Source organism: Oncorhynchus kisutch, linkage group LG5, assembly GCF_002021735.2.
Source record: "Oncorhynchus kisutch isolate 150728-3 linkage group LG5, Okis_V2, whole genome shotgun sequence".
Lineage (NCBI taxonomy): Eukaryota > Metazoa > Chordata > Actinopteri > Salmoniformes > Salmonidae > Oncorhynchus > Oncorhynchus kisutch.
Window position 1 is genome coordinate 44745858 of NC_034178.2, and position 17074 is coordinate 44762931.

A 17074-nucleotide genomic window follows, 5' to 3' on the forward strand; every position below is an offset into this window, starting at 1 on the left:
ACCTCAGATGTGGATGTGTCACACTGGGGGATGTGATGGATTGAGACGTGTCCAATGCAACAAAACTCTATCTAGCTTGACAGATTTTTTTTTTGTCATGTAACTTAGATTGACGAACAGGTGCATCAATCGACTCTAGGGGGTTTAATGTAAAATACACATTTTTCTGAAATATGCACTAGGTGTAATGTTTTGTGCAACAGGGTCTAATGAATGAAACATGAATCAAAATCATTAATATGCCTACATATTCAGAGGTTGTCTTTATCAGAACTATAGTTGTATATAGAACTGTTTCTGACTACTGTATCAAGTTAATAAATCCAACTCTTTAGTTTAGAGGTAATACACATCTGTTATAAGGCCAAACTAAACATAGGGACTCTGCTTCATTTAAAGTTATGCCTCTTAGACACACTTCCTTAGAATATAAACATTTAAAATGTAATCCTTAGATTTGCATTATAAAGTACTTTGTGCATAGGTTTTGCTGTTGATTGGGAAATAGAAATGTACACAATATTCATTTACAGCTATAATTAGATCAATATAGCTTTTTGAAAGAAGTATAATTTGAAACACAGAAAAGCGATGCTGTAAAATCTCATACTACAGCCACCCCATTGTTCTAAATGCCAACATTAATACACACACCTACAGACAATATTAACAATATCAAAATACTTAACAAAGACATGGATTTAAGTTTCACTCCTTAAGGCTTCGATGCTCAAATAGTCAATGCCATTAGTCCAACAATGAGTATAGAAAACGGTGTAAAAACCAAAGACATCACCATTAAAAACAGACTACAGAACAGCATGGAGCCTCGCATCTGGTCATGTAACAAAACCACAGATTACAATTCAGATTGTTAGGGTGATAGGGGAGGGGGAGACGGAATTCATTGAAAATACATGTCAGCTGAAGTTCACATCACAATCATATGACAGAGAAAATAGTATCTGACACCTCATAAGCAGATAACAGACACAAAGAGAGGGAAAGAAGAGAGGGATTAAGACAGGTTTGAAGGTATACTGATAAATCATATACATGTGTACATGTTTTAGCTCGTGCAAAATCAAGTTTAGCAGAATATCCCTAGAAATGATTTGTGGTACATTAAAAGCTCATGTTCCTCATTCACAGGACTTGCAAATGTGGGTGACGATATTCCATACTTAAGATGACTGTCATTCAAATCATAATACCTATGCAAACCTGTTCTAAAACATGAATCATATACACCAAAATGTAAATGTTATGTCACATTATGTCATGAGAATAAGTAAAAAACGCTATTGTGGCAGGCTTTGAACACCCTGTGTGGGTATTCTGAAAGCCTGCTTCTGCCTTCAACCGTGCCACATCATTGCCATTTTCTAAACAGTCTTGACAAGGTGACATGTTTGCAATGCAGAAAGACTGGCACCACCCAGGCTATTCACTGGCCATGTCATGGCAAGGGCCGTTTTTACACACGGGTCATTTTACCCACACCTGGGAGAGGAAACACATAGGAGAGCCGACTTTGGACAAGTAAAGAACCAGTAGAAATCTATAATACTTTATGTATTACTTTATCAATTCACGTTATAAACCAAATACTGTTAGTGCTCTGTAGAAGCTGAGGTTTGCTCCCAGGGAGAGCGTATAGGCACTGGAGACCAGGGCAGAGGGAGTAGGATAGGGTAGAGAGGAAGGATGGTTGTTCCTCCTCTTCATGTTTGGCTTGGGGGTTAAGGCACCACATTAGAATGGCTGAGTCTTATGGAGCAATGCTGTGGGTTAGTGACAATATGCCATCCAACACTAGCGCCAGCGAAAGTACTCCTCACTTATCAATTCTATATTCGGAATCAAGATGTGATTTTGCTTCACACATTTCATGTTTTTCTTATGGCTTTATATCAACAGAAGTGCATAGCCGTAGGGTTAGTTTAGGGTGAGGATCATTATTTGCTCAATCTCCACAAGGTTCGAGGCTATTTGTCAAAGGAGGTGATAATAATGGTCCATTGTACTACCTGAGGCCACAGGTTGGTTTAGATTTCCTTTGTAGGTTAGGAATATGGTTAAGGCCAGGTTTAAGGTTGGGACAAAGGTAATGGTTATGGCTTCTCATAAATGTACCTAGAGGTATAGGGGCTTTTTCACACAAATTCAAGCATTACCAACAAATAGGTCAAATATGCCCATTTGTCTCTGGTATAAATGGTGGGTGTGAGGTGTTTTGGTTTTGTTCTGATGTGAGGGCGTTACAGTAAGGACTTAATCTGTTATGGCAACAGTTTATGCTTGCCAACACCAAGTGTGAGGCCAGTTGAAGCATTTCCCATCTGAGGTGGTCTCCAACTTTTAACAAATGTAACATGTCACGAGCTACAAATTATTTTCTAGCTTTCAAATATATACATTATTCTCCTCTCCGGATCCTTTGTGTACAAGAGAAAGTAGTGCACTCTTTTCTGTCAATATACCTGGTAAAATAATGGTTAATAAAAAACTAAGGAGGGCCCTACAAAAATAAAATATAAATCCCCAAATTTGGTTTAATATTTTCCCAAATTCTGTTCTCTCCGTTTTATTTTTCCTGGTTTTAGATTTTTTAGTTTGTCACTCAAATTACAATTGTTCACAGAGAAGCAACCAAACTGGATGTTCTGAATCAATGTCAATGCTTAAAAAGAACGAACATTTAGATTTGAGTGAAATTCCCGTTTTTTTATATTTAATTGCGCATCTTGTGTCTAATGTACCGGTCTAGCGATGGTTCTGTAGTGCTATTGTGTTAGGTTTGGCTTTTTAAGCCAATAGTGGCTAACCAGGGGGGGGATAATGTCAATGTTGCGTTGGTTAGATAGTAGCTGGGAGCTTGCGGTGTCTGATACTTGTGAGATTTGTTTATGACAGTTTGCAGTGAAACACGTGAAAATTGCGAGTTACTGGTATCTCGTGATTGACCTGTTTGAGACCCCTGGTTTAAAACATACAACAAATAGCAGGAACATTATCCATGAAAACATCTAAAAAACTGCATTGGAATTGACAACACAGCATCAAACAGAATAGAAGAAGGAAATAATATGAAGGTTCACATAAAAATAAAAAAAATCTGTAATACCATTGGTCTCAAGAACAGAGACACAATTGCCTGTTCCAGGTAGAGATGCACATTTGTGACTGCTCAGCATCCAATCCATGAACTTTGCAGCACCCATTACTATGGCAATTCCTAAAGTCTGGCTAAGCCCTCTTTAGGGGAGTTGTGAACCACTGTGTCTTGTGTCTGTTTGGGGGGTGTGGGGGGAGCTGAAGTAGGGCCTCATTGTCTGGGGGCTGCACAGGTTCCAAGGATAAGGTCTCTTATGTCTTATGAGGGTCTGGGGTGAGGGGTCCAGGGGTGTTGGTCCCATCGAGGCTGTGTGTGGGGATATGGAAATGAGGGGTGAGCACCGAGGGGAACTGGAAGAGAACACATAAGAGAACACATGAGAACACAGAACTGCTTCAAATGGGTCATAAAGAGCAGAATTTGGGTCCATAGAATAGAGGACAGAAACAGATGACACAGTAAGGAGTAGAAACACAGGGTGTTTCTCAATATGCATACTACCGTGCTCCACACTCATGCTCAGAGTTCGTTCTCAGAGGATGCTAGAGTGTGGAAAATGCATAAAAATGTACATTTTGAGAAGCACTCGCTTGCCATTGCATTACCTTTAACCAATACAGGCAAAACAACTACATAAAGTAAATGCAAGCATGTAACTTCATAATTATGAGCCACCTACAGTGGGGCAAAAAAGTATTTAGTCAGCCACCAATTGTGCAAGTTCTCCCACTTAAAGATGAGAGGCCTATAATTTATGGACAGGTGTATTTTATACTGATAACAAGTGCCACAGGTGCCATTAATACAGGTAACGAGTGGAGGACAGAGGAGCCTCTTTCTGTGAAAGCCTGAAATCTTGCTTGTTTGTAGGTGACCAAATACTTATTTTCCACCATAATTTGCAAATAAATTCATAAAAAATCCTACAATGTGATTTTCTGGATGTTTTCCCCTCATTTTTTCTGTCATAGTTGAAGTGTACCTATGATGTAAATGACAGGCCTCTCATCTTTTTAAGTGGGAGAACTTGCACAATTGGTGGCTGACTACGCCCTCAGAGCATGTGCAGACCAGCTGGCTGGTGTGTTTACGGACATATTCAATCAATCCCTATCCCAGTCTGCTGTTCCCACATGCTTCAAGAGGGCCACCATTGTTCCTGTTCCCAAGAAAGCGAAGGTAACTGAGCTAAACGACTACCGCCCCGTAGCACTCACTTCCGTCATCATGAAGTGCTCTGAGAGACTAGTCTAGGACCATATCACCTCCACCCTACCTGACACCCTAGACCCACTCCAATTTGCTTACCGCCCAAATAGGTCCACAGACGATGCAATCTCAACCACACTGCACACTACCCTAACCCATCTGGACAAGAGGAATACCTATGTAAGAATGCTGTTCATCGACTACAGCTCAGCATTTAACACCATAGTACCCTCAACTCGTCATCAAGCTCGAGACCCTGGGTCTCTACCCCGCACTGTGCAACTGGGTACTGGACTTCCTGACGGGCCACCCCCAGGTGGTGAGGGTAGGGTAACAACATCTCCACCCCGCTGATCCTCAACACTGGGGCCCCACAAGGGTGCGTTCTGAGCCCTCTCCTGTACTCCCTGTTCACCCACGACTGCGTGGCCACGCACGCCTCCAACTCAATCATCAAGTTTGCGGACGACACAACAGTGGTAGGCTTGATTACCAACAATGACGAGACTGCCTACAGGGAGGAGGTGAGGGCCCTCGGAGTGTGGTGTCAGGAAAATAACCTCACACTCAACGTCAACAAAACTAAGGAGATAATTGTGGACTTCAGGAAACAGCAGATGTTTTTTACATGTAAAAAACAACCTAAAACGAATGTAATGAAAAGGTAATGTAGATGGCCAACGTTAGCTAACAATTCTTTATCAGTTAGCCTGCGGTCTACGCACACTACAGTGGCTATTCTAGGCAGTTAAACATTTCATAATTAACATAGTACGTATTTATTTTTAACGTATCAAGGCAACACGATGTGATTAGGCAACTTTTCGTTTCAAAGTCGGAGGTCATTTTCTCTCACTTCAGCTCAAAACCAGCAGCCATTTTTTTCAAGAAATATTGAGTTTTTTTACTTGGCTCGTCATATTACACCAACAATCCTGGGAATATTTCAATTGAAGCTTGAATCGATTAATACTGAGAAATATGTACAAACAAAGTATGCATCTGCGAACAACCATCCATGTTCCGTTTCATATACTTTGATGTGGACTCGTACTCTGATTACCGTTCCATGCTCGAAGCACACTAGTATGCATATCAAACTGACAGAGAGGACAAGGATAGAAAGAGGGATAAGAGAGACTGAAGTGCAGTGGAAATTGAAGGGATCCCTGAGAGAGGGATGAGTGAGGATAGAGTGATGAGAGTGGGGGTGTGTTCTGACCTGGAACAGGGTGTGTGTGCCCTGCTGGCGCCGGGTGGCAGGGCTGAGGGGAGCCACCGGGCTGAGCGTGCTCCAGAAGTGGATGTTAGACAGAAGGGGACTGGGGGTCAGCAACAGAGTGGGTGTCTGTAAATACACACACACAAAAAAAGGAGCTTGTCAGCAATAGATTTGGACACATAAGTAGTCGGCAGGGTAGCCTAGTGGTTAGAGCGTTGAACTAGTAACCAGAAGGTTGCAAGTTCAAACCCCTGAGCTGACAAGGTACAAATCTGTCGTTCTGCCCCTGAACAGGCAGTTAACCCACTGTTCCTAGGCCGTCATTGAAAATAAGAATGTGTTCTTAACTGACTTGCCTAGTTAAATAAAGGTAAAATAAAAAAAATTGGGAAGATCTCAAATTATGGCACAAAATTGTTCTCAAAACTAGAATTCCAGCTTTAAGTGCAAGTAGTCGTGCCGACTTGATAAAGACCAGAAGAGAAAAGATGTGCTCTTCTGTATCCATAATGGAGGCTTTGAGGGTTTCGCATCAGCCCAAGGAAAAGTCAACCCAGAGGAGAAGCTGGCCTGGGGCTGGTTCAAACAGCACTGTCTCATGACCACATTAACATTGACGTTAAACCATAGAGGTAGAATCTGAGAGAATAATGAGACCATTGTCAGGTCCTGCTGATCTAATCTTAAGATCACAACAGGAACACGTGGTCAAACGTCAACATCTCATTGTCATGGTAACTCTGTTCAGACTGGTAGAATGGGTGTTCAATAAAACTACAAAATTGCTGCCATCTGCTGGGGGAAGACTAGCAATGAAATGTGTTGACATTTCACTTAGCCTTGTCCCTATAATTGTAAATGTATCTTCTCCTAATCAAGAACACATCTCAAAAAATAATTCTGAGTGTGGAGTGTATAAGATTGCATAAAAATGAATGTGTGTGTGTGTATCTCACCTGTAGCAATGCAGGTGTGAGAGAGGCGGTGGGAAGGGAGGGGCTGTAGAGGTTCATAGGTGGGAGGTCAGAGGTGGTGACCACCAGTGTAGGAGTGGACAGCTCCAGGACTTTAGGAGGCTTGCGGGCCTTGCCCCCTGTGATATGGCCACTCACACACAACGGAGATAAACTCATCTCCCTATTCCCTCCCTTGTCCCTGTTCTCTACACACACCTCACCACCTGACACTTGGCAAAAACTCTGCACCTGAGAGGGGGGGGGGGCAGTTGAATCACAGAAAGCAAAAACATGAATGCTAAATCCATCTTCATGTTTAGTAATCTGCGACTCTGTGGACAGGACGGAGATGGTCTCCATGTCGCAGTAGGTTGTGTGTGCGTGTGTGTTTTCCTTACCCCCTGTATCTGCGTCTCTGTGGGCTGGGAGGAGATGGACTCTATGTCGCTGTCGATTACTAGCTCCTGGGTGGAGTCAGGCACCATGCTGGGGGAGGGGCTCCGAGTGGGCAACTCTGATAGGCTGAAACTATTCAGGATTCGAAGACTCGAGGATTCCATGGGCTTGGCTTGCTCAAACGCACACACAGCCTGAGGCAGGAGGACAGAGTGTGTCATCACGACATCGCCCATGGGAGGGCACAATGGCGGATTAGGTGTTTCTATTGAAATCAGAGGGCTTCTCTTGGGAGGGGTGGTCCCGAACTTGATTACTGACGGCGACAGCAATGGCTGCTGAGAGGGCGGGTCTTGAGCCTGGGTATTGGACTTCCTGTCGGCCATCTTGTCTGCAGGGTTCTCCATCTTAATGGACTTGAAGAGCTGGCGTCCATTTTGCAGCGAGGTGAGGGTGAAGGAGGTGTACAGGCCAGAGTGGATGTAGTCATTACGGTTGGATGGCTTAGTACTGGACCCCTGTGTCACTGTCATACCTCCATCCCTGTCCCCACCTTCACCATCTCCGGAGTTGTTGTCGCCCCTCTCGGACAGGGGCAGGCTACATCCTGCACCCCCCTCCCCTTCCGGCCGAGCAGAGACATCCCCTTTCAGGATGTCTGGGTAGGAGACGAAACGGTACACAAACTTCTGCCCGTTCACCTTCTTAATGATGTTCTAGAAGAGAGAGTAGGGGAGAGCGAGAAATGTTACGCTATGTGGAAAAATATGTACAGAAGACACACTCTACCTTTCCTCCCCTCCCCTCTCTCTCTCTCTCTCTCTCTCTCTTCCAAAAACAACCCACAGAGTAACCACTGTGTGGGACAGTTCCATTCTTCCTGTCTGTACCAAGCTAAATACAGCTCACCACCCCACCCACTGACAGAGGCAGGCTGTCTTTAGGCCAAGCCACAGGCAGTGGACGAGACAAACAGCGACACATGAACCCCCCAGCTGTACTCTGGGGGAACCCAGCAGTACTCTGGGTGGTGTGGTGACATCACAGGATGGCAAAACAGAAACTTCCCTGCCCATAGCTCTACCCAGCTCAGCATTAAACCAAACCCTGCACTCATTTTCAACAGGTCTCATCAAGGGGCCCCTTGTCAAAGTTAATGCATTGTGTGGGAGTGTAAGTTTGAGTGTATGTACCTTGTCATAGTATTTTTTTAAACATTTTATTTCAACTTTATTTAACCAGGTAGGCAAGTTGAGAACAAATTCTCATTTACAATTGCGACCTGGCCAAGATAAAGCATAGCAGTTCGACACATATAACAACACAGAGTTACACATGGAGTAAAACAAACATACAGTCAATAATACAGTAGAAAAATAAGTCTATATACAATGTGAGCAAATGAGGTGAGATAAGGGAGGTAAAGGCAAAAAAAAAAAAAGGCCATGGTGGCGAAGTAAATACAATATAGCAATTAAAACACTGGAATGGGAGGTTTGCAGTGGAAGAATGTGCAAAGTAGAGAGAAATAATGGGGTGCAAAGGAGCTAAATAAATACATTAGGGGAAGAGTTAGTTGTTTGGGCTAAATTATAGATGGGCTATGTACAGTATTCTGCTGAGTTTGTTGTAATTCATGCTGTGTGTCTCTGTGTGTGTGTGTGTGTGTGTGTGTGTGTGTGTGTGTGTGTGTGTGTAGGGCCCTCTAAAATCTGTGATGCGGAGAACGCGGACGAGATCACGGAATCCAGACATTAAAACATTAAAATGAACTTATTTGAAAATGTATTGACTTGCCCAAGATTATCATAGGACATGAACAAAATGCATCAGTGATTCGTATTTTCCTTCAACTTTCTGAAGAGGCAACGTGTAAATCCCGTCTGTGTGCTCGTTTGTGTATTCTGGTAGATGGGAAGGCTTTCCAAAAAACCTTTGCAATTAAATGTTAACTACAAAGTAGCCTATGCCTACCTGGCAGAATGATCATGATTATTTTCATCATTCCAGAGGGTATTTGTTTAGCAAACTATGCAATCACATGTGCACTACATAAAACAGCGCTCTTACATTTTTGTCATTTAGCAGACACTCTTATCCAGAGCGACTTACAGTAGTGAGTTCATACATTTTCATACTGGTCCCCCATGGGAATCAAACTAACAACCCTGGTGTTGCAAGTACCATGCTCTACCAAGTAAGCCAAGGACACTGTGTGCACTTGCTGGTGTGCACTTGAATCTTGGATTTTTCCCAGACCTCAAAAGTGGTCTGCTGATGTGGTTAAAGCATTGTTGTGGACTTAGAACATCCAATTGAATTTTTTTCTACTAAAAACAAATCAGAAACCTTGAAAAACAAAAAAGGAGAACAGAATTTGTGAAAACTAAATGGAATTAGGAAAAATAATGTATAAAGCCTATGCATGCATGTGTGCGTACCTTGTCGTAGTAGTATCTTAGGGCTCTGCTGAGCTTGTCGTAGTTCATGCTGGGTTTGTTCTTCCGGGTGCCCCACAGTTTGGCCACCTCCTCTGCCTGCAGCAGCTTGAACTCGCCCTCCTCATTGGTCCAGCAGATCAGCTGATCATTGGTGGGGTCCAATAGGAGCTGGAGAAGGAACTGCCACAGGGTCACGGAGCTGTCCATGCTCCCCGCTACAGAGAGAGAGAAAGGGGATGAAGATGACAGATCAGACATGCAGTGTCACCAAAAGGCAGTTATTGGTGATTCAATGGTAAAGTCAACCTGAACATGTAAAAATAAAGTTACATTTACAAATGAAACCACATTCCAAATTATCATTCATGTCTATATGTTGGAGTTCAGGCTTTATTTGACCAATTAAAGCAGGAATTGCATGATGTTTTTTATATTACAGTGTAGGAGGCCAACTCTCTAAGGCTTTTAGTCATTCATATTTCATTGCAATTAGAAAGGGCTCACAGAGCTTGTTTTTCCACTCACACCTGTCCCCCAATGTTAATGAGGAAGATGAGATGTTAATGAAGCAATACAGAGCAAATTGAGTGTCTTGAGTTTTGTTTGCATGTTCTATAGTCTTGTAAATATAGGGGGAGTGACTGGGACAGGCAATGTATAATCCATAACGTTTTTGTATTGGAAACCATACACCTTACATCGGATTATTTAAACTTTCTCTGTAAAGCTAACTTTCATTAAAAATGTTATATGGTCAACAAATGGGTCCTTTCTTTTCATTGTCAATACCCTTTTTAAGCATGATGATATCCGTAACATTGATAAGTTATGAATGTGATGGATATTGATTTATCAAATCGTAGCTTCACAGACTTGTGCATTCACCTGACTTTGTGTGCTTGTTCTGAGATGTATCCCTTAGACTTTCACTGAAGCAATTGTTGATATCTTGAAAGTTGGGTTCAAGCTAAGAATATCTTGAATATATGCTGAAATGCATTTCTTACACATGGCAGTACCGTTTTTTTTTAGATAATATGTGAATAGTTTCAAATGAAAGCCCTCCAAAATATACAGACTTCATCCAGTGTCCAGAAAAGTAGATTGGCAGTATAGGCACATACATATGGTCTCATTTGCATATTTTGTTACAATGTTCCAGAAAAATTGTAATTACCCCAAAATATGATATTTTTGTGTCGACATTCAAATGGTAGGGGCTGATATTTATGAAGAGCGAGAGAGAAAAATACATTTTAGGGTGTGGTACCTGGTCTTGTATACACTGTTTTTATGTAACCTTTATTTAACTAGGCAGGTCAGTTAAGAACAAATTCTTATTTACAATGACGGCCTAGGAACAATGGATTAACTGCCTTGTTCAGGGGCAGACCAACAGATTTTTACCTTGTCAGCTCGGGGATTCAATCTAGCAACCTTTCGGTTACTAGTCCAACGCTCTAAAAAAAATTCGCCACTACTCAGGTAATTACGCAATCCTAAAACACTGCCTTTTGCTGACATTTTTAAAACATTCCAAATGCTAACAAATGTGTTGACTGATTTTGATCAAGAAATCTTTAAGATTTGAATGTCTAATTCAGACTTACATCCATAACGGTCATTGTACCTCTCTAAAGTAAAAATGGAAATTACAATATCAAAAGATATACGTTTTTGTGTTTAGCCAAGCATTTCCTTCAAAATAGATAGCTATGTTTTGATACGAGACTTACAGTGCATTCGGAAAGTATTTAGACCCCTTCCCTTTTTCCACATTTTGTTACGTTACAGCCTTATTCTAAAATGGATTTTAATTTCGTTTTTAAAAGGCTTGTTGCGTCATACCCAAGAAGAATCACGGCTGTAATCGCTGCCAAAGGTGTTTCACAAGGTACTTAGTAAAGGGTCTGAATGCTTATGTAAATGTAATATTTACAACATTTCAAAAACCAGTGTTTGCTTTGTCCTTATGGGGTATTGTGTGTAGATTGATGAGGGGGACACACAATTTAATACATTTTAGAATAAGACTGTAACGTAACAAAATGTTTAAAAAAGTCAAGGGGTCTGAATATTTTCCAAATGCACTGTACACCTTAAACTTTTGCTTATATGTTCAATCTCTCCAAAAAGCTTGTTTATGTCATGAAACCTCAATTTAAATATGTCATGAAACGCTATTTATTTTCTTTATTTCTTCAACATGCCACCATTGGGGGAAAAAAAGTCTGCTTTTTGGGGTACGGGCTACCATAGACACACATACGTTTAATTTAGCCTATATTTTGTTTGTTCATTCTGTGAGACATTAAAGTTATGATTTTGCATGCAATTGTTATGTCCATAACGCTTAAATCACCCTTATCAAACGGGTGAACTGCTCCTACTTATAGCCTTGTAAAGTCCCCCATTCAGAATCTACAGCCTCAGTCAACAAGCCTAGAGTATCTGCCCTTTTCTGCACTCAACAACGCAAAAGCAACAACAACAAAAAGTCTGGCACCAAGGCTATCAGATGTTAATGTCAGTTGCAGCATTTGCTAATCTTGATCACCTAATAATGAGTTACTGTTTGGAATTCAAGGTGATTTAATGATCAGTGATTCTGCACAGCCCAGCTCCTTGGTCAGGCATATCATCTTGAATGTCATCAGTCATGAAGAAAACATGTTTTAAACACCTTTTCACCTGTTCTCTAGAAATACTGTACATTCATTCATAAGGCTTTGAGAGAGACAGACACATATTTCTTAATTGTAAAGATGCAGGGGACATTAGTGTTGTTTGGACTTCTCTAAAGGGGAACTAGAGGGGGTGCAGTGGTAAAGCAGCCTTTCATACAACTCTGAATAACCCCATCACGCACCACTTCATGGACAACAACAAAGGAGCAGGGAGCTTCGTTCTGTTTAACTCGGCTGTGAACTCGGCAGTGAGAGAACACACACAGAGGGGCTCAGAGGAGAGCTCTACTGTATGAGCCTGGCGTATGGAGGAAATAAGGTGGATTCTACTCCAGTCCAGGCCCATTAAATGGCTAGGTGGAGCCCACATCTATCCTGTCCCTTCAGATATTTAAATACCACAAGGATAGGGCTATAAACAGGACTTGGGTTGTTTTCAAACAGAGGAACAGCATTAGTTTTTAAAATAACAAAAAGGTGAATAGGCTAGTAAAGCTAAAAACTAATTTTGGTTGGTTGATTATGAATGCTAAACAAGACAATTAAACTAAATGAATAAAAAACAACCTAAACATCAAAGCTATTAAGCCCTACATATGTGCTCCTTCCCCTAAACAATATTATACTGAGATTGGGCCAGACACCATTTTAGAATCTTAATTTAAATAAGGCTACTGCCTGTTTTCCTGCCTTAAATTTGTGTATTTTCTGGTATTCAATCTTCAATAGCTCTTATACAAAGCATGCCATGACTATGAAAACGATATATTCTGAATCAGGGGAGGATGGACAAAAATCCACTTGTTTTTTTGTGGCTTTTAATCGTCAATAGTTCATATAATATATATATTTTTTTAAACAATTAATTCTAAATGGATATCAAAACACAATCCATACCGAAATCAAATAAAATTGGGTCAGTATCAATGCGTGAAGTCACGTCCGTAAAACAACCTGCACACGCATCTCTCCAAGCTGACAATGGCGGGTGTCACAACTGGCCTATGATGACAACCTTGGGTAAGATAATTTCTTAAGAAGTGAACATGAAAGTAGCCAAGACCATCCCTTTAAGGTTTATTGTTATAGATCATTTTTGGGTGGAGTGAACTACACCTGCTGAAATTTTGCATGAAAGGAGAGTGTAATAGGGGTGGTGCATTAGAGATGAGCTGCTGTTAGAGCTGAGTGATTACACAGAAGATTTTTTTTCATCCCTCGATTATTAAACAACTAATTGAATAACATTGGTTCAATTGTTTGAATTCCATTTAGTAGGCATGACAAATGTATTATAAAAATGTCAGTTATATAATCAAAATCAATAAATAAAGCATGTTTTGGAGCTCATTCTGTAGTCATGGCACGCTTTGTGTAAAACCTATTGAAGATTGAAAGCACCCAAATTCTACAAATAAACAAAAAAAACTGGATATTGGTCCATCCTCCCCGATTGAGAACTTTAATAGTCATGGCACGCTTTGTCTAAGAGTTACTGAAGATTGGGGGCTTTCAAACAAATTCTAAAAGAAAATGATTCAAATAAAAAACCTGTGGATTTTTGTCCATCCTCCCCCAATTCAGAAAATATAATTTTCATAGTCATGGCACAATCTGTAAGAGCTATTGAAGATTGAAAGCTGAAAAAAATACTAATACAATTCTAATAAAATACAAAAAGATGTGTATTTTTGTCCATCCTTCCCCGATTCAGACTATATAATTTTCATAGTCATGGCACTTTGTAAGAGCTACTGAAAATTGAAAGCCAGAAGAAAATAAATTATAAAAGAAAACATCCCCCCTGCAAAAAAAACCTGTGGATTTGTGTCCAATTCAGAATATACAGTGCATTTGAACCCCTTCCCTTTTCCCACATTTTGTTACGTTACAGCCTTATTCTAAAATTGATTAAATATATACATTTTTCCATCAATCTACAAACAATACCCCCCAATGACAAAGTGAAAAGGTTTTTAGCAATGTTTGCAAATGTATTAAAAATAAAAAAGAACTAAAATACCTTATTTACATAACTATTCAGACTCTTTGCTATGAGACTTCAAATTGAGCTCAGGTGCATCCTGTTTCCATTGATCATCCTTAACATGTTTCTACAACTTGATTGGAGTCCACCTGTAGAAAATTCTATTGATTGGACATGATTTGGAAAGGCACACACACCTGTCTATATAAGGTCCCACAGTTGACAGTGCATGTCAAAGAAAAAAACATGAGGTTGAAGGAATTGTCCATAGAGCTCTGAGACAGGATTGGGTCGAGAGAGATCTGGGGAAGGGTACCCAAAAAATGTTTGCAGCATTGAAGGTCCCCCAAGAACACAATGCCTCCATCGTTCTTAAATGGATGAATTTTGGAACCACCAAGACTCTTCCTAGAGCTGCCCGCCCAACCAAACTGAGCAATCAGGGAAGAAGGGAGGGGACCAATAACCCGATGGTCACTCTGACAGAGTTATTACTCTGTGGCGATGGGAGAACATTCTAGAAGGACAACAACCTCTGCCACACTCCACCAATTACGGTAGAGTGGCCAGATGGAAGCCACTCCTCAGTAAAAGGCACGACAGCCAACTTCGAGTTTGCCAAAAGGCACTTAAAGGACTCTGAGCATGGGAAACATGGTTCTCTGGTCTGATGAAACCAGGATTGAACTACTTGGCCTGAATGCCAAGCGTCACGTCTGGAGGAAATATGGAACCATCCCTACGGTGAAGTGTGGTGGCAGCAACATGCTATTGGGATGTTTTTCAGCAGCAGTGACTGGGAGACTAGTCAGGATCAAGGGAAAGATTAACAGAATACTGATGAAAACCTGCTCCAGAGCACTCAGGAACTCAGGGAGGTTCACCTTCCAAAAAGATGACAACCCTAAGCATACAGCCAACACAACATAGGAGTGGCTTCAGGACAAGTCTCAATGTCCTTCAGTGGCCCAGCTAGAGGCAGGATAGAACATATCTGGAGAGACCTGAATATAGCTGTGCACCGACACTCCCCATACAACTTGACAGAGCTCAAGGAGCTGAAGAGTAGAATGGGGAATAACTCCCCAAATACAGGTGTACCAAGCTTTTTGCATCATACTCAAGGCTGTAATCACTGCCAAAGGTGCTTCAATAAAGTACTGAGTGAAGGTTCTGAATACTTATGTAAATGTGATTTGTTTATTTTAAATACATTTGCAAAAATGTCAACCTGTGTTCACTTTGTCATTATGGGCTATTGTGTGTGTAGATTGAGGGGAATCAATTTTAGAATAAGGCTAACGTAACAATGTGGAATAAGTCATGGGGTCTGAATACTTTCTGAATGCACTGTATCATTATCATAATGGTATTCTTTGCATAAGTTATTAATGATTAGAAATTGCAATATCTACAGAGTATCTAATATAAAACTAATTGTACCTCGGTTTGACGTGGTACATCTGACTGCTTGCTCTCTGCATAGGAAATGGGTTTATGGGGCAAGAAGGCCTGATAGGGTTGTGTACTGAACACTGCCTACCTAATTCTTGTGCGTCTAAGAGGCTTAGATAAGTAAATCTGCCTTGACTCATCCAGGCCAGCTGGGACACACCCCCTACTCACAATCTGACCGTGTAAAATGGGTCAAAAAGGGACCAACTGGCTCTCAGTGCAGCCGCCAAGAGACAAGATTATTTATAAATATATATATATGATTAGAGTTTATCCGACTATGTAACGACACAGCACTCACACACAGCTAGGACCCACAGACAAAAGAGTGAGATGTCACTTGCAATATGTTAGTGGTGTTTTAGTTTGTCCACCAAAACAATAATACCGTATAACAAATCACTAAAATACGGTGTTAATGTGATAGTTGACATAGCTTTTTTTAGTTACTAAATTAACTAGCTTGACATTCAGACAGCTAGCTGTTGGCTACAACATGGCCATTTCGCTAACGTTAGTAGTTAACCAACGCTAATTTAGCTAACCTAACGCTGAGATTGGATGTAACGATGTATTTACCCATATTGCAATTAGCTAGCTAGCATTTACTGTCATACCCTTTGTTACCAAGCTAGCTGGTTTACAGTATTGTAACTAGCGAACTACGCTAGCGTTAGTTACGGTACTTCGGTAGCTTACCTTGCTAGTATAGCTCGCTTAAAATATGAGCCGTCCAGAAGTGTCGATAAAAGTCCCAAAACATGACAGAAAATGAGCTTGCTATGTTCAGCAAGCCGAGTAGCAAATGGGTAACTACGTCATTTAAGTAAAAACTATAAATTGCCGTATACGTTTTTGGCGATAAAAATACAGTGCGAATATTTAAGAACAGGAAATTAAAACCATGCTGAGATCACTTCCTTGTTATGTTTGCGTTCCATAAACGCATTGTTTTTTTTTGTCACCGCCGACTGCTACTGTGCTTTGAAGTGTCGTCGCGCCAACCAATTTTACTTTCAGCTCGTTACATTTGTCTTCCTGTCTTCACAAAAATTATATATATTAAACGATGCTGCAAGCTAAAATAAGTTAGCTGTCGACCCACAATCATATTGTGTAGGCCTGTAATGTAATTTCGCAAGTTACAATATAAAAGGCAAATTTGCTAAGAAATAAGCGACTAGCTATTGTCATGCTTCTGAGGCTCGTCTCGTATGAAGCATTTGTGCGTGGGAGACGTGGAGTGAGAAATGTTGCGGCAACCACCCATCGCTGACGGCTATTCTAAAACAACTGGAAACATATTTAGTGCTTCTAGAATGTACTGTCTGCCAATTTGTTTTATCCAGGTGTAAATATGCGTTATGTCACATTCTGCTTTTGACACTACTGTTCAGAGCAGAGATAGGTCAAAATAAAATCGGGACAACCTGCTCAACAAATACCTCATCTGACCACTCTGTGACAGCCTTGCACAAAATGTACATTTGTTTGATCAGGAATTCAAAGGGCAAAGCATGTCCAGAGACAGAGTAACCAGTGTCTACTGTCGAGATGGATTGTAGGTTGCCCCTGTAGATCATGCTCAGAAACCTATGGATCT

The 17074-nt window shown here is 40.9% G+C and overlaps 1 protein-coding gene across 2 annotated transcripts; it reads right to left on the reverse strand.

Moving 5' to 3' along the window:
• Nucleotides 1–233: 233 nt before the first annotated feature.
• On the reverse strand, nucleotides 234–16672 carry LOC109891085 (ETS domain-containing protein Elk-4). Of its 2 annotated transcripts, XM_020483385.2 has the most exons (6): nucleotides 16171–16668; nucleotides 9343–9557; nucleotides 6904–7617; nucleotides 6506–6754; nucleotides 5550–5675; nucleotides 234–3468 (listed from the first exon to the last, which is right to left on the reverse strand). In XM_020483385.2, exons 2-6 carry the CDS (start codon nucleotides 9547–9549, stop codon nucleotides 3370–3372), a joined length of 1395 nt encoding a protein of 464 aa, XP_020338974.1. In that variant the 5' UTR covers nucleotides 9550–9557; nucleotides 16171–16668; the 3' UTR covers nucleotides 234–3369. The 2 variants fall into 2 exon arrangements, with proteins under 2 accessions (XP_020338974.1, XP_031681011.1); XM_031825151.1 differs by lacking the exon at nucleotides 6506–6754 and having other exon boundaries at nucleotides 16171–16672.
• Between the last annotated feature and the right edge of the window lie 402 nt (nucleotides 16673–17074).

Coding starts and splice junctions, on each gene's coding strand:
- LOC109891085 (XM_020483385.2), bottom strand. CDS start 9,549: ATGGACAGCTCCGTGACCCTGTGGCAGTTCCTTCTCCAGCTCCTATTG. Junction 6,755..6,903: donor CAGAGACGCAGATACAGGGG/GTAAGGAAAACA, acceptor CCCCCCTCTCAG/GTGCAGAGTTTTTGCCAAGT. Junction 5,676..6,505: donor TCACACCTGCATTGCTACAG/GTGAGATACACA, acceptor GTGTATTTACAG/ACACCCACTCTGTTGCTGAC.